The 22,611-nt window shown below is 39.5% G+C and overlaps 1 protein-coding gene across 1 annotated transcript; it reads left to right on the top strand.

The window, feature by feature from the left end:
* The first annotated feature begins 6,526 nt into the window (after window positions 1-6,526).
* LOC102918262 (vomeronasal type-1 receptor 3-like) lies at window positions 6,527-7,474 on the top strand. The gene has a single exon (XM_006998142.3). The coding sequence runs from the start codon at window positions 6,527-6,529 to the stop codon at window positions 7,472-7,474; it is 948 nt and encodes a 315-aa protein (XP_006998204.3).
* The last annotated feature ends 15,137 nt before the right edge of the window (window positions 7,475-22,611 follow it).

Here is a 22,611-nt window from a genome sequence, read left to right as displayed (position 1 = left end):
GATGTGTTCTTTACAAGGTACTGGCTATGTGCAAGCTCTCCTTTCTCCAATCATCCATCTCAAAACACGTATTCTTTGCAGCAAGGTCAGGAATGTGACAAGTAAGTTCTGCACTGCCAACTTGGCTTTGAGGACTGCCTTGGTCTGTACTTGTCTTGAAGTGCACTTACATCTCCACCAAACAGAAGAGAACTCTGCTGGGCACAGCAGCTGTGTTTGGAAAGCCAGTTACTTTCACGACTAAGAATCTTTCAGTTTGTGCTTTTCTGGCTTCTGGGGTTGCTGACTTGAGAGTTGATGTTTTTTTTTCACATGGCTCTCTTGGTAGGTGGGTTGGCAATCTCCACTTATAACCCCTAAGGCTGGTTCTGGGGTTCACATTTTTGGTATCTTGGCTTTAACGTGTCTTTGTGTGGCTCCTCTCTGGTGTGTCTGTTCGGGGCGTGTTTGGATGATCATTCCTTTAAGTTTGGCAAACACTGGATCTGGTTTTGTTAGTTAACTTACTAGTGCCTGTAGACTTTATTTCACCATGCTCTACCCCACCTTGTGTTGGTTGAGTATACTCCACAGATCTGGACATGTTCATTCTTTTCTTTACATACACCTCAATGTACTGTATTCTTGATGTCATCCTCCAACCTGGAAATCTCTTCTCATCTGCTTAGTGTCATCTGCTGAAGCTTTCAGCTGTGCTTCTGATTTGATTGATTGGCTCTGTTATTCACAGCATTTCTGTTTGCTCTCAGGGTCTTAATTACTTTGCTAATTTTTTCCCTTTGTTCTTTAATCACCCTTTCCAAGCACTGGCCATTTCATCTACTCTGCTAATTTTCTCATCTCTGCCCTGAATTGATCTGCTTACTTCACTCATCAGTTTGGGCCCTGCATGTGGCCATGGATCCTGTGTAAAGTAGGACTCTGGAATGGTTTTCAGACATTTCAGCCCTCCTTTTCCTTGATTCTAGTGGTGGGCTCTTCTATTTGAAAGTGTGATGATGGTAGATGCTTTCTCATATTTGTGTGTGTGTGTATGTGTGTGTGTGTGTGTGTGTGTGTGTGTGTGTGTGTTGAGTTTTGCACATTGTTAGGGTGGATGTTTTTCTCCTCTAGTTTTTATTTCTCATTTGTTCCCACTCCTTTTGCTTCTTTGATTTTATGTGAGTCTGTCCACTGTGTTGTGTTCAGCTGGATTTATGTTTCCCACTGCAGTGGGGGTGGGGGACAGCAACAACAGCAGATACAATGATTGACACCTAGCCCAGCTTGACCTGCAGTAAGAGCAATTCTGCTTCACCTGTGGCCCCAGCTAGGTCCAGAGACAGTGGCAGTAGAGAGCCTTGTTTCCGGGTGGTCTCTTTCTAGGCAAGCCTTCAAGCAGGACCACATCCAGTTTAAGAGTGAGGATTTCATCTTCCTTTGAATCTGCTGCCCAAGGCAGGGAGTAGGTAAGGAAGATTCCTTCTCAGTCTGTTTACTCAGGAGGTTTACAGAGACTCAGCCTCAGGCTCAGGGGTCCCATCTCTGCTTTGTCTCCACAGCCTGTGCTGCTCTGGCCCTTCCACCCACGATGTCCTCAGACCCTGGGCACATCTCTGCAGCCTGGCCAGTCTCCCTTCTGTATACCTGAATATTTATCGTGTATTTCAGCTCTGTTCATAGAAGAAGCCATGTCTTCTCTAGTTTTCCAATATCTCCTTATGAAAGCAATCTAGATGAATTAGTTCCCTCCAAATCATGGCTAAGTGACCATGGGCCTGGATCTCATGGATGATACAGGATTTGTACAAGGAGCTTCCATTGTTTGTCTTGTGGATAGGGGCTTAAATGTATCTGTGTCTACCCTGGTTCCTGGGTGAATCACATGGCCCCTATCTAAGATCTTGATCTGAAAAGCCAGCCTTGGAATAAGGATCCCCTTGAGGGTATAGATTTCACCCTGCATTGATGAGCATGTAACTGAGCCTGGGTGGTTCAGGTTCCATTGGAATGCTGACTAGCCCTGACTAGCTCCAGCACCCAGCTCAGATGGACTGGAGTTGAATCACTGGGCTGCTCTTTGGCCCACAGCTGGGTCCAAGGTCTGCAGCACTGTAGCTGAAGATTTTCCTGTGTCCTTCCTGGTCCTGCAGCTGCTCAGACCCAAATAAACACACAGAGGCTTCCATCAATTATAACTGCTTGGCCATTAGCTCAGACTTATTACTGACTAGCTCTTACACTTAAATTAACCCATAATTCTTTTGTATGTTTAGCCACATGGCTTGGTACATTTTATCAGTTTTGTCATCTTGCTTCCTCATGTGTGGCTAGTGACTCCTGACTCAGCCCTTCCTCTTCCCAGAATTCTCCTTGTCTGCTTACCCCTCCTATACTTTCTGCCTGGCTACTGGCCAATCAGCATTTTATTTATCAGCCAATCAGAGCAACACATATTCATAGCACACAGAATAACATCCCACAGCACTTCCCCTTTTCTTTCTAATCAAAAAGAAAGGTTTTAACTTTAACCTAGTAAAATTACATATAATATAACAGTTATCAAGCAGGAATTACAATTACAATATTAGTCCATTTGTATTTGACAAAATTAAGAAAATATTCTATCTATCCTATATTTATGAGTCTAAGTTTCATATCTAATTTAACTTTTATCCTAACCAAGGAAAATTATAATTATAACTATTTAGTCTTCAACTACAGCAAAGACCTCGCAAGGATAAAATATTACCTAATTAAACAGGAAATGCATTGTAACCAACTTCCAAAACTCTGGAAATGACAGAGACATCTGGCTGCCTAGACATTCACCCAATATTCCTCTGCAACATTGTGGCATCCATCGTCAGCCTATAGGCCTAGAGTCCCCCAATCACTTATCTCTGTGTCCTTTAAAATGTCTGGCAGCTTCTTCTGTGAAGCAGGAACCTGAAGGGACCATCTTGCCTTGCAAAGTTCAGTAGTCATCTTCCTATGGGTCCTGTATGTCCAGTTTATACAACACTTTGTCAAGCAGTCCAGACAAGAACAGTTTCTTGTTCAAATGGCCAATTTTTGCCATGAAGAAGATAAACTCCATATGGAGTGTCTTTGGTGCCCATCTCTTCCTTGAAATAATTGGTGCTGCCAAGAGCAGACATCTCATTGTCCAGAAAAGTCTAAGTTTTTAAAACATTTTAAATGCCATATTCTGTAGGTTTTTGAAGTGTTTGAAGATTGCCTACCTAATTGAATTATATCTATGTATACCTAGAAAACTTAACATGACTATAAGCTTGACTATCATAGAAGACTATTTATTAATCTGTATTTCTTAATTACCCATTACAATTTCAAATGATCTGCAAAAACATAATACCTTAAACAAGAGTAGAAATATATATACAGTATAACAAAATTAACTTTAAATTTGTATCAATAAACTAAAATCTATAGCAATTGAAAACAAGTTGCTGTTTAAAAGTAGGTTTAATAATCTACCCTTTCATCCTATCATATCTATATCCTATCCTCCTTTTTTCTTTAGAAAGATATTGACTATGACCAATAACAATTTGTAACCAATCTCTAAACAAAGACAAATATCCATAATCCAGTTTTGGGCAATGTGGGCACAGTTTTCTAGGCTACTTCCTGCTGATTTGGGGCACTGGTAGTCTTATGGGGATCCTGAGAAAATCCAAGATAATGGTCAAGTCCTGGGAAGACCAGCTATAACTTTTGTTGATAGGTACCATCTGTCAAGGTTCAGGAGGTCTGGCTTAGTAAAACTGATCCATCTTAACCTGGAACAAATCCATAGCCTCCTGCTTCCTGTGGAAACAAAACAGAGCCTCCTTTCCAAACCAACATATCCTTAGATCCAAATTTTGAAGTCAAGATATCTTTAAAATACATTGATTAGAAAGAAAAGGGAAAGTGCTGTGGGACGTCTTTTGTATGCTGTGAATATATGTTGTTCCCATTGGTTGATAAATAAAGCTGTTTTGCCTATGACAAAGCAGCTTAGAGGCAGGTGGGAAAGGAGAGAGACAGGAAAGAGAAAGGTGGAGTCTAGAGAGACACGAGCCAGCCACCAAATGAACAACATGTATGAGACGCAGGTAAAGCCACAGAACATGGGGCGATACATAGATTAATAGTTTTGGGTTAATTTAAGATATAAGAGCAAGAAGCCTGAGCCATTAGGCCATCCAGTTTGTAATTAATACAAGTCTCTGTGTGTTTAATTGGGTATGAGCAGCTGCAGGACCAGGCATGACACAGGAAAACTTCGGCTACACAGCACTGCTTCCTGTTTGCAAAAAGGTATGTTTGATGCTTGGTCACTCAGTGACCATATATCATTACTTTCACCTCTCAGGACACTTCAAGATCTATAGTTTTACTGAAGTTTTCATATCTGTATCTCCCCAACTTGTATCAGTACCATTATAACTATGCTTGAGAATGCAAAAATTATCTTTCCATAAAGACACAAAATATTCACACTAACATGTGAATTTCTCATGGTCTTCAAGACACTTCAATTCTTGGTCAGATTAGGTGTCTCTACCATGGCATGAATGCTGGTTTGAGCCAGAAAAAAAAAACTTAGGTTAAAAGATGTGTTTTGGGCCATATGGTGGTGCTGCACACCCTTAACCCCAGCACTTGGGAGGCAGAGGCAGGTGGATCTCCATTAGATTGAGGCCATCCTGGTCTACAAAGTGAGTTCCAGAACAGCCAGAGATACAGAGAAACCCTGTCTTGAAAAATAAAATGAAAAACAACAACAACAACAAAAAAGATTCATGTTTTGGAGAATTTGAAATAAAGGAATCTCAAATGGTGAAGAAATACTTAAGGAGATGTTTAACACCCTTAGCTATCAGTTTGTAAATCAAAACTACTTTGAGATTCCATCTTACATCTGTCAGAATGGCTAAGATTGAAATCACAAGTGACAGCTCATGCTAGTAAGGATGTGGAGCTAGGGGAACACTCCTCCATTGCTGGTGGGGGTTCAAACTTGTACAGCCATGATGGAATCAATATGGTGGTTCCTCAGAAAAATTGGGAATCAATCTATCTCAAGAACCAGCTATTCTAGTATTGGGCATATACCAAACGATGCTTCATCTTACCACAAGGACACTTGCTCAACTATATTCGTTGCTGCTTTATTCATAATAGCCAGAACCTGGAAACAATGTAGACGCTCCTCAACTGAAGAATGGATAAGAAAATGTGGTACAATTACACAATGGATTATTACTCAATAGTTAAAAAAATGACATCATGAAATTTGCAGGTAATTAGATGGAACTAGAAAAAAAATCACCCTGAATGAGGTAACCCAGACCCAGAAAAAAAACATGGTATATAGTCACTTATAAGTGGATATTAGCTATTAAGTAAAGGATAATCATACTACAATCCACAGACCCTTGGAGGCTAAGTAATAAGGAGGGCTCTAGGATGGACAATGCATAGTTCTTCTTGGGAAGAGAAAATAGAATAAATTTTGCAGTTGGATTGGGTGCAGTTGGGATGGGAGTAGGAGGGAACAGACAGAAGGGAAGGATGGAGGGCCTGCCTCTGCCTCCCAAGTGCTGGAATTAAACATGTGCCACCATTGCCAGGCCAACCTTTATCTTTCTGGAACAGGGTTACTTCACTCAGGATGATTGTTTCTACCTCAGTCGATTCACCGCCAAATGTCATGATTCCATTTTTCTGAACAGGTGAATGATATTCATATAGATGTTACATTTTTATTACCCATTCATCAGTTGATAAACATCTAGGTTGTTTCCAATTTCTGGCTATTGTGAATAGAGCAACAGTGGACATGGATGAGCAAGTGTCTCCGTGGTATGAACTAGAGTCCTTTGGGTATATGCCCAAGAATGATATAGCTAGATTTAATGGTACATCAATTCCCAGGTCCTCAAGGAACGGCCACACTGATTTCTACGGTGGCCCTACCAGTTCCCATGTCTACCCTCTCCCTGCATCCTCCCTGGCATGTGGTGTCATTTGTTTTATTCACCTTGGTCATCCTGACTGGGCTAAGCTGAAATCTCAAAGTAGTTTTAATTTGCATTTCCCTGATGACTAACGATGCCAGACATTTTTAAAAAGTGTTTCTCAGCCATTTGTCTTCCATCTTTGAGAATTCTCCATTTAATCCTATTCCTTCATTAAAAATTGGGTTATTTGGTTTCTTAATGTTCAGCTTTTTTGTTCTTTACAATGTCCATCTCTCTTTCATATGATCAAATGTATTTTGGTTCATATACTAAAGTGTCATGAGGTTCCATATGAGTTCTTTAACCCTGACTTTTCTACTCTCAGGCTCTCAGAAATAACTGAAGCCAGTTCCTGGAGGGGTCACCTCTGAGCTTATTTGGTGTTCTTGTGCTTATCTATCAATCACTGTATTCATCCACCTAGTCCATTAATTTTAACCTCACACCATCATGCATTTATACTTGGTTGGTTTGCCTTGTCCAGTCAGAACACTGAAGACTTCCTTAAGATAATGTTTCCAAGAGACCTAATTTCTGGATTCTTCCTCCTGTCAGAAGTTTTCATTGGATTCATTGGAAACTCGCTGCTCTTTGTCCTATACATGTACACCTTCTTAATTCAACCTCATCTGAAGAAGCCCATAGATATGATCTTCACACATCTGACACTTGTCAATGTTTTGAGCATTGTGTTCAGGCTGATACCAGATGTCATGGCATCCTTTGCAGTCAAGCTCCTTTCCCATGATGTTGGCTGTAAGGTGGTTTTGTATGCATACAGTGTTACCAGGGGCCTTTCCATTTGTACTCTCTTGTTACTGAGTGCATTTCAAGCCATTACTGTCAGTTCCAATCACTCCAAGTGGGCATGGCTTAAATCCAAGCTTGAGTCCTGTATTTTTCCCTCACTCTTCTTCATCTGGATCATCAATACATTTCTCTATATTCCCATAGTTGAAAACGTAAAGGACCAAATCAACTTCACTGCTGTAGGCTCTAGATATTCCCAGACATACTGCCGAAGTAACCAGGTTCGCCATCACACCACCATGCCACTTGTAACTGCATTAATAGTTAGAGACATCCTGTTTGTGTTTCTCATGATGTGGGCCAGCCTCTACATGGTGACCCTCCTGTTCAGACACAATAGGAGAACACGGCATGTCCACAGTTCCAGTGTCTCTTCCCAGGCCTCTTCTGAAAAGAAAGCCACACACAGCATCCTTCTGCTTGTGGGTTTCTTCGTGTTTTTCTATTTCTCAAACACCTTTGTCACCTTCTATTCACTTCACAGACCTAAGGGCAGCCCAGTGTTGGATCTGATTAGTGGAGCTTTATCTTCAGGCTACCCAATCGTGTGCCCTTATGTTCTGATGAACAATAGGAAAATCATTTCCAAATTCATGTCTTCCTTTTCAAACTTGGAATGTACCTTTTCTACAAGAGGCTGTCATGGCTAATCTGATACCCCAAACTCCCCTCTGCCTCAGAGGATTCTTTACCACATCTGAGCAAAATAACCATGGCGTTCTTAATATTCAACTAGTAGGAACTGACAGACACTGCACTTTTTTTAATCAGTGAAGAGATTTATTTTTTGGCATGGTAATCTATTAATAAGGAAGACTTTTTTTTCTGTCTTTGGAATGCTGGTCTTATACTAGAATTTTCTAAGATAGGAATTCAGAAAGACTTTGTTAAGCCATAGTACATAGTAAAACAAGAAGGATTTATAAAACTTTTAAACACTTATTATTGGTAGATGGAGATTATATACAAATATATAAAGTATAACTAAGACAAATTTTCAAAAAATTCAAAATTATTCAGAGTTGCTTTCATTTTAAATAAGAAAAATAATAAAATAAGATTTAATAAAGTGGGCTGCAGAAATAACTCAGAGGTTAAGAGCATTGGCTGTTCTTCCAGAGGTCCTGAGTTCAATTCCCAGCAACCACACAGTGGCTCACAACCATCTGTAATGAGATCTGGTGTCCTCTTCTGGCATGCTGGCATACATGCAGGCAGAACACTGTATATGTAATAAATAAATAAATAAATAAATCTTTTCTTAAAAGATTTAATAAAGTATACCATGTTAAATAATTTTCATTATAGAATAAAATAATGTATTCTAATGTAATGATTTATGGTTCTTTAAAAACCACTAATGAAATTCATCCATTTTAAGTATATTTTCTGCTTAAACTATTGATTTGTGACTTTGATATAACTGCACTGAGCTATGTCCCTTGCACTTTGAAATAAAACTATAAATGAAAATAAACATAGTAAAGATGTTATAATGAAAAGCTTTTATTTGTTTATTTATTTATTTTGTTTCTGATTCTTCTTGATTTTTTTTTCCAACCAGGGAGCCAGCATGGAACTGACCTAGGTGCTCTGCATATATCTGATAATGGTCTAGCTTGATCTTCTTGTGGGACTTCTAACAGTGGGAGCAGGGGCTGTCTCTGGCTCTTTTACTGGCTTTTAGGATCCTTTCCTCATACTGGGTCACCTTGTCCAGCCTGAATACATGGGGAGTTGCTTAATCTTCCTGCAACTTGATATGCCAATATCTGTGGGAGGCCTGCCTGCTTTTTCTGAATAGAAACAGAGGAGAAGTGGATGGGGGCAGATGAAGGAGGAGGCAGAGGGGGACATTGGGGGAGGGGCTGGGAGGAGAGACGGGAGGGGAAACTGTAGTCAGGACATAAAATAAATAAATAGATACTGCATTTCTTAAAACACAGGGCCTCATGCAGGGTTTCTTTAGATTTTTTTTTTAGTATGAAATTTTGAAGCTTTAATATCAAAAGGACAAAGACTAATAAAAAATTAAAATTTTTCATATAATTATGTTTAAAATTTATGTTTATGTACATATGGTATATAATAGTATTATAAGTAACTTTATCTGCTTATTTGGACTCTTTCAATATGGAGAGTGCAAAATTTACTTCTACATTTATGATTAATCTTCTATAAAATTGTGCTTCCCTGGGAAATATTTTTGTTGTTGTTTTGAGACAGGATTTCTCTGTGTAACAGCCTTGGCTGTCCTGGAACTCTCTCTGAAGACCAGACTGGCCTCGAACTCACAGAGATCTGCCTGCCTATACTTCCTGAGTTCTGGGATTAAAGACATGTGCTACCAATGCTCAGCTTCCCTGGGAGATTTTTTTTTTTTTTTTTTTTTTTTTTTTTTTTTTTTTTTTTTTAGGTTTTTCGAGACAGGGTTTCTCTGTGTAGCTTTGCGCCTCTCCTGGAGCTCACTTGGTAGCCCAGGCTGGCCTCGAACTCACAGAGATCCGCCTGTCTCTGCCTCCCGAGTGCTGGGATTAAAGGCGTGCGCCACCACCGCCCGGCTTCCTGGGAGATTTTTATACATTTGATAAACATATCATAAGAGTTCTGGGCACTATATTCATGGCAGGAAATTAATAACTGAACAAAAAAGGAAAAATGAGAACAAAAAGATTCTTTATTATACTTATAGTATAGAAAAAGTGTACCTTTGCTGAAGAGATGTTTCTTTGGCCAAAAGCATTTACCATGCAAATATCTGGAATTTGCATCTTCAGGGCCCATGTAAAAACCAAGTGGACATGGTGGCCTGCCTATTATTTTAGATGCAGAAAGTAGAGACAGGGGATCCACAGAGGAAGCCAAATAGCAAGACTTGCCATTTCAGTCAGCTCTGGGCTTGACTGAAAAACCTTTCCTCAATGGGTAAGGTGGAAGAGCAATAGAAAGTGATTTCTAACATCAACCATGGACCTCTATGTGCTTGTGTTCACACTTACCCGAGTGCATCCACACACAGGCAAACCTGTACACATGCTTTTATAATGATAGCCACACATACATTGTATGGATGCTTTGCCATTTAATTCCAGCCTGTGGAATTAATTTCAACTAAATGTGTCCCATAACTCTTCGTCAGGTCTGTGTGACTCTCAGTTTCCTGTTGTCATTTGCTTTAAGTATTTAGTTTGAAAAATTCATGCATCATTGGTGTTATGCATTCTGACCCTGAAATGTCTGCCCTGCATTGTCTGTTATTCCATGAAAAGATTCAGGGATATGGTAGAGCTGATACATTATTTGAATCTTTGCCCAGATGATTTTCCTTAACTGTAGCAAATAGATTCCATTTTGGCCATAACATAATTTTTTAATATTTGTTTTTATTTTAAATTATGTATATAGTTGTGTGCCTATGAGTGAGTATGTATATGCATGGGTGAGTGAAGGGCCAGCAGAAGCCATATAAGGACATCGGATGCCCTGGAACTGGGGTTACAGCCATTTGTGAGCCTCTGGATATGAGTTTTGGGAACTGAACTCAGGCCTTCTGGAAGAGCAGTGCATGTTCTTAACTGCTGAGCCATCTGTCCAGCTCCCTATAACATTCTTGGATGAGAATTTGTTTGGTTGTTCTGTTTCCCACTGTCTTCCATCTTTCTGTGATTTATCAAGACACTGGCGATTTTTTTCCTTTGAAAATATGAAGTTTTCTTCATGAGTTGTGAAAAATAACACTGTAGTCACCAGGGAATTTTGTATTTTCATAAAAATTTTAAGACTTATTTCCTGTTTCTGTGACTATTGTCACTGTTTATTGTTGGGCATTGTATAGAATCTGTAAATTGCCTTGGATGATATAAGTACTTTCACAATATTCTGCTGACCCATGAAATAGAAAATCTTTCCATCTCTGATTTTCTTCTATTTATTCTTCTTATGTAGAAGATGTTAAGATCAATACATAGTGTACTAATATGTATTTTGTTATTTTATGTATTGTTCTTTTTATTCCCATATTACTAATTTCTACCCAGATATTTACGATTTACTTTCACTTTCTAATTTCTAAATTGTCTGATGCCCTGAATAAAGTTGACTATTGCATGAAACTTTAGTCCACCTCATTTATAAGCTCCATTCTCCCAGGTCCTATTTTCCCAGTTAGGGAAAGGGAAAAAAGAATATGATCAAAATATAGTGTATGGTTAAAAACTTCAAATAAAAAAGTGTATGTTGTTCAAATTCTATGTAGGTGTGCATGGTCTATAGTAACTCTTCTATTTATTTCCAGATTTATCCTATTATGGACCAATTCATTACGAGGACTAATTTCATTTATTTTGTAGTGGAGACTAAAATAATAATACAAAACTCAATAAAACAAAAAGTTGGTTCATTGGAAAATAAGATCTATAAGCCCTTAGCCAAACTAACCAGGAGAAAAAAGGAGAAGACACAACTTGACATAATTCTGTGGTTCTCAATCTGTAGGTCAAGATCCTTAACAAAGTACATAGTAGTACACTATGTATTGATCTTAACATCTTCTACATAAGAAAAATAAATAGAAGAAAAACGGAGATGGAAAGATCTTCTATTTCATGGGTCAGCAGAATATTGTGAAAGTGCCTATATCATCCAAAGCAATTTACAGGTTCCATACAATTCCCAACAATAAACAGTGACAATAGTCACAGAAACAGGAAATAAGTCTTAAAATTTTTATGAAAATACAAAATTCCCTGGTGACTACAGTGTTATTTTTCACAAAATATCAGGTATTTACATTACAATTACTACCAGAAGCAAAATTATGGTTATGAGGTAGCAATGAAATATTTTTATGGTTTGGGACCACAGCAACATGAGGAACTATATTAAAGGGTCACAACATTTGGAAGGTTAAGAACCACTGATATAATTGGAGATGTAAGGGGGGACATTACAATCAATAATAATGACATACAGAGGATCATTAGGGAATACTTTGAAAACCTTCATTCTAAAATGATGGAAAATCTAGAAGAATGGATAAATTTCTAGACATGTATGGCCTACCAAAATCAAACATATCTCTAAGGCACAATGAAATTGAAGCAATACCAAAAGGTCTCCCAAAAAGAAAAAGATCATGTTGAGCCTTCATCTGAGATCTTCAGCATCAAATTGGGACTACTGAGGTACCCAGACTACTGTACTGAGCAGGTACTAGGTTCTTCACTTCTCTGGTCTGATGTAAGACAGCCAGTATTGGGCTAGCCCAACCATATAGAATAAACCAATTTAATAAATCTCCTCCTAATATGTATTCATTCTATTGGTTCACTAGAATACCTCTAGTGAAGCCTGACTAATACAGATTATCATCATGTCTAAATTCAGACATTTAAAGATGAACTGACACTAACAGTCTTCACTATTCCAGAACATTAAGAAGGAAAGGAGCATCACCAGTCTGTTTCTTGTATACCACTATTACCTTAACACCAAAATCAAAGGGAAACTCAGCAATGAACCACAGAGATCACTTTCTCCCATGAAAAAGTTTCTTATTGAAATATGAACATGAGGGGTGGTGGTGGCACACAGCTTTAATCCCACAACTTGGGAGGCAGAGGCAGGCAGATCTCTGAGTTCAAGGCCAGCTTAGTCTAGCAAGAGAGTTCCAGGACAGCCAGGGCTACGAAAAAAAGAAAGAAAGAAAGAAAGAAAGAAAGAAAGAAAGAAAGAAAGAAAGAAAGAAAGAAAGAGAGAAAGAGAGAAAGAGAGAGAAAGAGAGAGAAAGAGAGAGAAAGAGAGAAAGAGAGAGAAAGAGAGAAAGAAGAAAGAGAGAAGAGAGAGAGAGAGAGAGAGAGAGAGAGAGAGAGAGAGAGAGAGAGGGAGGGAGGGAGGGAGGGAGGGAAAGGAAGGAAGGAAGGAAGGAAGAGAAGAAAGAAAGAAAGAAAGAAAGAAAGAAAGAAAGAAAGAAAGAAAGAAAGAAAGAAAGAAAGAAAGAGAGAGAGAAAGAGAGAAAGAAAGAAATAGAGAGAGAAAGAGAGAAAGAAAGAGAGGAAGGAAGGAAGGAAGGAAGGAAGGAAGGAAGGAAGGAAGGAAGGAAGGAAGGAAGGAAGGAAGGAAGGAAGAGCCAAAATCAAAACCACATCTTAAAAGATCATTTGTAACATTCAAGTTGGTTTCATTCTGGGGAAAGCAAGAATGGTTCAACATACACAAGTCAATAAATAATACATCACATAAAATAGACTCACAGACAAAAACCATTCAATGATTTTAATAGATGCAAAGAAGGCCTTAAGTAGAGTTCAGCATCCTTTCAATGCCATTAAGAAAATAGGAATCAGAGAAACAGACTTTATTATGTCGATATTATATAAATAAAGAAAAAAAAAAAAACAGGGTCGAGCGGCAGTGGCACAGGCCTTTAATCCTAGCACTCGGGAGGCAGAGCCAGGCGGATCTCTGTGAGTTCGAGGCCAGCCTGGTCTAAAGAGGGAGATCCTAAACAGGTAGCAAAAACTACGCAGAGAAATTCTGTCTCAAAAAACCAAAAAAGAAAACAGAGGGGAAAAAAATAATCAGAAAAAAAAAAAAGCATTCCCTCTAAAATCAGGAATGATGCTAGGCATAGTAGTATACACTGTTATTCTCAGCACTTGGGAAGCAGAGACAAGTGGGTCTTCATGAGTTCAAGACCAGCTTGGTCTACATAGTGAGTTCCAGGACAGCCAAAGCTACACAAAAAGAACCTATTCAATAAATAAATAAATAATAAATAAAACATCATGATGATGATGATGATAACAATAATGGTAATATCAGGAATGAGCCAAGGATGACCACTCAGCTCTTACTGGATATAGTGATTGAAACCTAAGCCAGAGTAATAAGACATAAGGAAGAAATTTAAAAAGATACAAATAGCGGGGTGGTGGTGGCGCACACCTTTAATCCCAGCACTCAGGAGGCAGAGCCAGACGGATCTCTGTGAGTTCGAGGCCAGCCTAGTCTACTGAGCGAAATCCAGGAAAGAGCAAAGCTACACAAAGAAATCTTATCTTGGAAATACCAAAAAAAAAAAAAAAAAAAAAAAAAAAAAGATATGAAGAGAAGAGAAGGGAAATTATTCCTATTTACAGATAACATAAATTTATAACTAAAATGCCCTAATAATGTTACCAGAAACCTCTTTGCTTCTAACAACTTTCATCAAAGTAGTAAGATACAATATAAAGAAACAAAAGTCAGGAACTTTTATATGTAGGAGTAATGCACATGCTGAAAAACCAAGAGAAAAATCCCAATCACGATAACCTAAAACTAGATTGCCTGGCAGACCCAGTTTAGCTCTTTCCCGCTGACCCCCTTTGCCTTTCCTTCTAGCCCATCTGCATTTGTGTCTGCTATGAAAGTAGAAGTAGAATCACTGAAGAAAATTCAAACTGATATAAAACTGGAAATGAAAAAATTTAGGATTTCTAACAAAAATTTCAAAGGTAAACCTCACCAACAGAGTACAAGAGAGGAAAGAGAGAATCTCAGGTGTTGAAGACAAGATAGAAGAAATGGATAGTTCAGTCAAAGAAAACGTTAAATCTTTTTAAAAATACAGGCATAAAACATCCAGGAAATCCAGAACACTGTGAAAAGACTAAGTCTATGAACAATAGAGACAGGGAAAGGAGAAGAAACCCAAGTTAAAGGTACAGAAAATATATTTAACAAAATCATAGAAGAAAATTTCTCCAATCTAAAGAAGGACAAAACACCAAATATACTGAACCAGAAAAGATATTCCCCACAGCACATAATCAAAACACTAAATGTACAGAACAAATAAAGAATACTAAAAGTTGCAAGGGGAGAAGACTAATAACATATAAAGGCAACCTATTAGAATAACACCCAACTTCTTAATGGAGATTCTAAAAACCAGAAGGGCTTGGATGGATGATCTACAAACACTAAGAGACCACAGATGTCAGCCCAGATTATTATACCCAACAAAGCTATCAATCACAATAGACAGAGAAAGAAAAACATTCCCCAATAAATCAAATTCAAACAGTTTCTTCCTACCAATCAAGCTCTATAGAAGGCAGTAGAAAGAAAACTTACGCCTAAAGAGATTCACCCAAGAAGACATAAGGAATAAATAATCCCAGTTCAGTAATCAAAACTGGAGTGGGAGGGCACATCATAACAGCAAAAAACCAGAAATCAGTAAGCACTGCTCATTGATAACTGTCAACATTAATTGTCTCAATTCCCCAATATAAAGACACAAACTAACAGACTGGATTAGGAAACACAATCCATCTTTCTGCTGCTTTCAAGAAATGAACCTCACCATCAAGGATAGACACCTCAGGGTAAAAAGATGGAAAAGGAATTCTGCTCAGATGGATGCTATCTACCCAAAGGCCGGCTAGGGCCCAGAAGGCCCCAGGTTGGTGGGAAGATATCCACAGGTCCCATGATGAGCTAATATATGGTGGAAAAATGGGAGAGAAAGAGAAGCAGAATGGTTCATGTGCTGTAGAAGGAGGCAGAAGGGAAGAAATGAAGGTGGTAAGTAGTAGGCCGATGTAGGAGGCCTGCTTGCCACCTGGGTTCATGATGCAGGCAGTGAATACTAGGCTGATGTGGTGTGAAGGCAATATGAAGGCCTAGACTTTACAGACTCCATCTTAGGGAAGGGCCACCATCTTAGACCACTTGGTGATGGAGGGGCGGCCTGTACTCAGTTTCAGCAAGAATCTCAGGAATGGGCCATGACAACTCAAACAGACACCCTAGAAGCAGTCAATTAAGAAACAGGGAAGTAAAGTTTAACAAGATCTAGATACTCCTGCAGATATTCTGTCTGCAGTTTATGACCCTTGCAGATATCCAGATAAACCAGTCAACAGGTTGTGGTTCCACGCCAAAAGTCTAACCCAATAGTTTCAAATGTGGTTTTGCACCGAAGGAAAGTCTAGACCATTAGTTTAAAAAAAAATCACTTTGCCCCATATCCCTTTTACCCAATCCAAAAATACCAAGGCATGTAATTCCTGGCTTATGGTTTTTTACTTTAAAAACCCTCCAACCCCTGAGCCGGGCTGCCATATTTCCTTTCTCTGCTAGGCAGCAGCAGGTTCGAACCAGACAATAAAAGGACCCTTGAATGCTTGCATGGGAAACCAACTACTTGGTCTCTGGGGGTTCCTCCACAAGGGTACAACTGCTTGCAACCAGGGGCCATGGTGACATGGTGCCCTAAAGAGGAACCCCCAAGAAGAAAGGTCAGGTGAGTGGATCTCTAGCCAATACGCAATATTTCCTCTCATAGAAAACGAACGCAATTGAACATGTTGAAACAGATTCTAGAGTGGGCAGCTTTCATTCTCTGACAGCTTAATAAATTCTATGATAAGGTGCTAGACCTTTGCCCCTGGATACTTGCTGGACAAGTATGGGACACGAATACTTAGATTAGGAATGGGTGGCACTGCTCACCCAACAACATGAAGGAGAAGCCCCCCCTCCTTATTTCTTCCCCATCATCGCAGCCATCAATTGCCTTAAAGGAACTGGTTTGTTTGGGATTTTTTGTTTGTTTGTTTTTTGTTTTTTCCATTCTTAGCTTAGTGGCAGAGGTGGAGAGCCCAGGAGATCTGGCAACATCATCCAATTCTTTGTCCTCTTCTTTGCGAGACTCTATAAAAAAAAGTGGGCGAAGTGAAATCGCTGCCCACTTCTTTGCCCGACTCTGTAAGCAAAAAAAAAAAAAAACCAAAAACAAAAACAAACAAACAAAAAACCCGCAGGCGAACTGAAACCACAACCAACCCACCCCTTTGCCCAACTCTATAAAAAAAAAAAAAAAAAAAAAAAAAAAAAAGTGGGCAAACCAAGAGTATCTTCTATCTACCCTGCCCTCAAACAGCTATCTAATTATGGATCAGATACCGAAGAGGATGCACCCAACCCCTCCCCCATGCCACTCAAAGTGCTAAAAATCAACTTACAATGGCTTCTACCCATGCACAATCAAAAACCGAAACCCCCAACAGTGACGCCTAATCCTTGAACAAAGAAACTCATTGAGCTCTTGGCACCCTCTGCTTCCTCCCCATGCTTCCTCTTTATAATGCTATGATAAACCCTCCTTCAGAGTTCCACAATTATTTGCAGTGATTCTCCCCAAAAAACAAGTGGGACAGCAAAGATGGAAACGACATAATATGGAGACCTTACACAGTCAGTCGTGGAGAATGGGCTGTGTTCTCCTTTTGTTACTCAGCTGTTCGAATACATGGCCACTATACTAAACACCCCTCAGGACTGGAAAACTATAATGAGAGCTGTCCTCTCTGGAGGGAAATTTCTCCAAATGGAAAGCCACATTTTGTGATGAGGGAGAAAGAAGTTCTCGAACACGGAAAAGTTGCTAGAAATGTTCCGGTGCCACCCCACACCCCATGACTTACAAGGTGAGGGAGTATATGCTTCGCCCTCTGCACGGATGCAAGGACTGCCTAACTACTTTGACCAAGTGTGGCTTTGCGCTACAAAAGCAATTAACCACACCACCGAAGGGGCTACTGTTCCGCTTCGGGACTAAAGCAGAAGTCCAAGGAGCATCTCGCAGATTTTGTCTAACCCGTTGATGAGGCGGTAAACCGCCACCTGGGGGGGCTGGGGGGGGGGTGAAGCTCTAACAAAGAAACTGATTTGAAACGGAGCCACTACTGAGGGGAAAAAAAAATGTTGCCCGATTAAAAATGGTAAGCTCAAGGACTGGATAAATGCTATGAGGGATTTAGATACTGCTTCTAACCAAGCAGAGGCCCATGCAGCTGCTTTAGCAACACACCTTAAGATAAATGAGGCTTTGGGTCCAAAAAAATAGCTGCTGGATATGTAAAGGTCAGGGATATTTTGCAAAGCAATGCTCAAATAAAACTCAGAATGCTGTGGGGAAGAGGCGTCCATCGGTTTGCCCTAAATGTAAAAAAGGATTCCACTGGGCAAGAGGTTGTAGACCTAAAAATCACTAAAGATAGACAGCCTTTAAACTTCCAACAGGGTAGCCCCCAGACCCAGAAGTAAAGGAAACCTCTTAAATACTTTAGGCCATTCCCATAGGGACCCACCAAGCAAGAATGAGACTTAAAATTAGTGGTGCCATATTTGGAGGCATTATTGACATGGGTGTGGAAAGAATGGGTTTGAAGAAGGAGGAATACCTGCCTCCTGGAAACTCCTCCCTGGCCCTATAGTGTTGGAGAACAGTCATCATCTGGGCAGGTGTCTCCACTGGTGATATGGGTAGATAATGAGGGCAATTACCCCCCAAGTTTTGCTAGACCTCCCCCAATAGCCTATGGGGAAGAGATCTTTTGGACAATATGGATGTAGTAGTCACCACTAATAATAAAGCCTTTTATGATGATTGCATAATACATGATAAACTTGAAATGAAAGGTTGCCCCCAATTCTAACAGCCACTGACACTAAGGAGCTCCCTTTCCCCCTAAAACTTTCTGAGAACTCCAACAGCCAATTTGGGTAGATTAGTGACCAATCACGGGAGGAAAAATACCAAACATTACAAAATCTAGTTAAGAAACAATTAGAAATGGGACACATTGAACAATCTACTAGCCTCTGGAACTCTCCAGTTTTTGTTATAAAGAAAAAAATCAAGCAAATTCAGTTGTCTCCTTGATTTAAGGGCAATTAATGCATTCATAAAGGTCATGGGGGCTACTCAGCCCAGCCTCCCTGCTCTCAGCCATTCCCAATAATTATTATATAATAACTGCCAACATAAGGACTGCTTTTTCTCCATCCCTCTACATCCTGATGACAAGCAGAGATTCACTTCCTCAACTCAGCTGAGAACAACAGAGATACCATTGGAGGATGCTCCCACAGAGCATGAAAAATAGTCCAAGAATTTGTCAACTTTATGTATGGAAGACATTAAAACCAGTAGCTAAAGACTCTTACATTGCCCATTACATGAATGACATTCCAATTGGACAATCCTAATGCAGACCATTTAAAAAAAACTTGCTGACAAAGATTACAAAAGTCCTACTTTAAAAAAGGAGCACAGGTAGATGCTGAAAAGGTGCAATGTCAGGAGCCTTATATATTTCTGGGGCACACTATAAATAATAATACAATAAAACCACAAAAGCTACAATTCAAATTCCTAACTCCCCCAACTTTATCATCCATGCAGACCTTTTGGGAAACCTTGCCTTCCTGTTACCGCTGGCCAATTGAACCCTCTTTCTGCCCTTTTATGCAGTGCAAAGAGGCCTGAGGAACTCCTTTCTATCATGGAGGAGGCTCAAAAAGCCTAGGAATAGTTAAGACAGGCTTAAACCTGACAATTCAAATAAAGAACTCTGGGGATTGATCATGCTCACATCTGGATTACCCTTGAGGGCTAAATATCAGTCCCTGATCAGATAGTTTACTGGGTACATTTAGCATACTCCTCCACTCCTACAATTACTCTGTTCATAGATGGTATTTTTACATCAGCTCTCAAAATTCTTAAGACCTCCCAGTTAATATTAGGAAAAGACCCAAATCAAATTGTACTTCCCACATCACAGGACTTATTAACTTGGAATTTCTTCTCTAATCCCGCAGCACAAATTTTTCCACTGATGTTTCATAGTCAGATCGATAATCATTAACCCCCAAAAACAAGGTTTTATCTATTTTGCCACAATTGTCAAATCTACATATTAGGCTTCTGGGTTCCACCCCCATCCCAGATGCATCTTCAGGGTTCATGGATGCATCCAAGACAAAGTCTGGCTCTATTTCACATTTAATTGGAAACAAACCACAGATGTACACTCAGTCCTATAAAGGATCAGTTCAGCTCAGTGAACTCTTGGCCGTCTTGATCCAGGACTATCAGGACCCTCTCAATATTTTTAGTGATAGTCAGTATGCTGCTAATGTGGTAAAAATCCTTGCCCCATGCTATATGAAAACCAAAAGAGGACCCATTTTTTATGGCTATGACTCAGCTCCAGATGTTAATGGAGCAATGGTCTGCTCTTTTCTATATACAACATATCCTCTCCCATCACAACCTCCCTGGAGTAATTCCAGAGGGAAATGCATTGGTGGTTCAAGCTGTGTCTGCCCTCAGGCTCTCGCCACTAGACCAAGTTACATGCTCACTTTCATAACTCTGCTTCCTCCCTCTACAGATTGTTTCCAAATTTAAGAAAAGTCACTTGCAAGCATTTAGTTCACAGCTGTTCCTTCTGTGGACCACTCCTCCCATGAGGTCCTTTACAGCCCACAGTCGCAAACCCTGGAGAACTGTGCCCTTACTCTTTTAGCTGATGGATGTTACTCATGTTCCCTCTTTTGGATGCCAAAGATATAGCCATGTGATTATTGATACTTACTCCTCCATTTTTGCATTAGTGCTGTCAAAAGAAAATTCAAAATGGTCAAAAAAGGAGGATAGCATATAGATATGATAGGATAAAAGGGTAGATTATTTCATCTACTTTTAAAGAATAATAACTTATTTGAAATGTTTTACATTGCTATGGATTTTAGTTGATTGATACAAATTTAAAGTTAGTTTTGTTACACTGAACATATATTTCTACTCTCATTTAAGGTATTATGTTTATGTAACTCATTTAAATTGTAATGGACAATTAAGAAATACAGATTAATAATTAGTCTTCTAAACTAGACATCAAAATACTGAACAGTCCAAATAAAAAATGGGCTAAAGAGCTAAAAGAGAATTCACAAAACAAGAAACACAAATGGCTGAAAGACATTTAAAGAAATGCTCAACATCCTTAATCATCAGAGAAATGCAAATCAAAATGACTCTGAGATACCACCTTACACCTGTCAGAATGGCTACGATCAAAAACACCAATGACAATGTTGGAGAGGAAATGGAGCAAAGGGAACACTCCTCCACTGTTGGTGGGAATGTAAACTTGTACAACCACTGTGGAAATCAGTATGGCGGTTTCTCAGAAAATTAGGAATTGAACTACCTCAAGACCCAGCCATCCCACTCTTGGGCATATACCCAAGGAATGCTGATTTATACCATAAAGATACATGCTCAGCTATGTTCATAGCAGCACTATTTGTAATAGCCAGAACCTGGAAACAACCTAGATGCCCATCAACGGAAGAATGGATGAAAAAATGTGGTACATATACACAATGGAGTACTACTCAACAGAGAAAAACAATGAAAGCATGAAATTTGCAGGCAAATGGATGGAACTAGAAAAAATCATCCTGAGTGAGGTAACCCAAACCCAGAAAGACAGTTATGGTATGTACTCACTCATTGGTGGATTCTAGATATAAAATAAAGAACAATCAGACCACAACCCATAGAACCATAGAGGCTATATATATAGCATGGAGGTCCCTAGGACGACTGTGGCATATAATAAATTTCAGTTTTACTCAATTATTGAAAAAAAATAGCCAAATGAATGGAAACACATGAACTATGAACCAAAGGCTGAGGGGCTCCCAGCTGGATCAGGCCCTCTGAATAGGTGAGACAGTTGATTGGCTTGATCAGTTTGGGAGGCAACTAGGCAGTGGGACCAAGTCCTGTGCTCATTGCATGAGTTGGCTGTCTGAAACCTGGAACTTATGCAGGGACACTTGGCTTAGTCTGGGAGGAAGGGACTGGACCTCCCTGGACTGAGTCTACCAAGTTGATCACAGTCCTCGGGGGAGGACTTGTCCTGGAGGAGGTGGGAATGGAGGGTGGGCTGGGGTCAAGGGGAGGGCGTGGGAGGGGGGAGAATAGGGAAACCCATGGCTGATATGTAGAACTGAATGATATTGTAAAATAAAAAATATATATCACAAAATAAATAAATAAATAAATGAAATGATTAAAAAAAAAAACTTAGACTTTCTAGACAGTGAGACACATCTGCTCCTGGCAGCACTGATTTACTTCAAAGAGAAAGATGGGCATCGAAGACACTCTATATGGAGTTTATCTTCTTCTCAGCAAAAATAGCCAGTTGGGCAAGAAACTGCTCTTGCCTGGACTGCTAATAATATGTTATATAAACTAGACAAGCAGGACCCATAGAAAGGTGACCACCGAACTTTGCAAAGCGAGATGGTCCTTCAGGTTCCTGCTTCACAGAAGAAACTGCCAGACATTTTACAGGACACAGGGAGAAGTGACTAAAAATCTCTAGGCCTATTGGCTGAAGATGGATGCCTCAACATTACAGGGCAACTTTGGATGACTGTCTAGGCAGGCAGCTGTCCCTCATTTCCAGAGTTTTGGAAGTTGCTTACAATGCATTTCCTGTTTACTTGGGTAATATTATATTCTTCTGGGGTCTTTGATGTAGTTGAAGACTAGTTATAATTTTCCTTGGTTATGAAAAAAGATAAATTAGATATGTAACTTCATACTCAGGAATATAGGATAGATGATAGAATATTTTCTTTAATTTTGCAAAATACAAATAGACAGCCGGGAAGTGGTGGCACACACCTTTAATCCCAGCACTTGGGAGGCAGAGGCAGGCAGATCTCTGTGAGTTCGAGGCCAGCCTGGGCTACCAAGTGAGTTCCAGGAAAGGCGCAAAGCTACACAGAGAAACCCTGTCTTGAAAAAACCAAAAAAAAAAAACAAAAAAAAAACAAATAGACTAGATATTATAACTGTAATTCTTGATGGATAATTGTTCTATTATATGTAATTTTACTATGTTAAAGTTAAAACCTTCCTTTT

Source organism: Peromyscus maniculatus, chromosome 1 (genome assembly GCF_049852395.1).
Source record: "Peromyscus maniculatus bairdii isolate BWxNUB_F1_BW_parent chromosome 1, HU_Pman_BW_mat_3.1, whole genome shotgun sequence".
In the NCBI taxonomy this organism is placed as follows: Eukaryota; Metazoa; Chordata; class Mammalia; order Rodentia; family Cricetidae; genus Peromyscus; species Peromyscus maniculatus.
The sequence above is the reverse complement of the archived record's forward strand: the minus strand, read 5'-3'. Positions and strand labels throughout refer to the sequence as shown.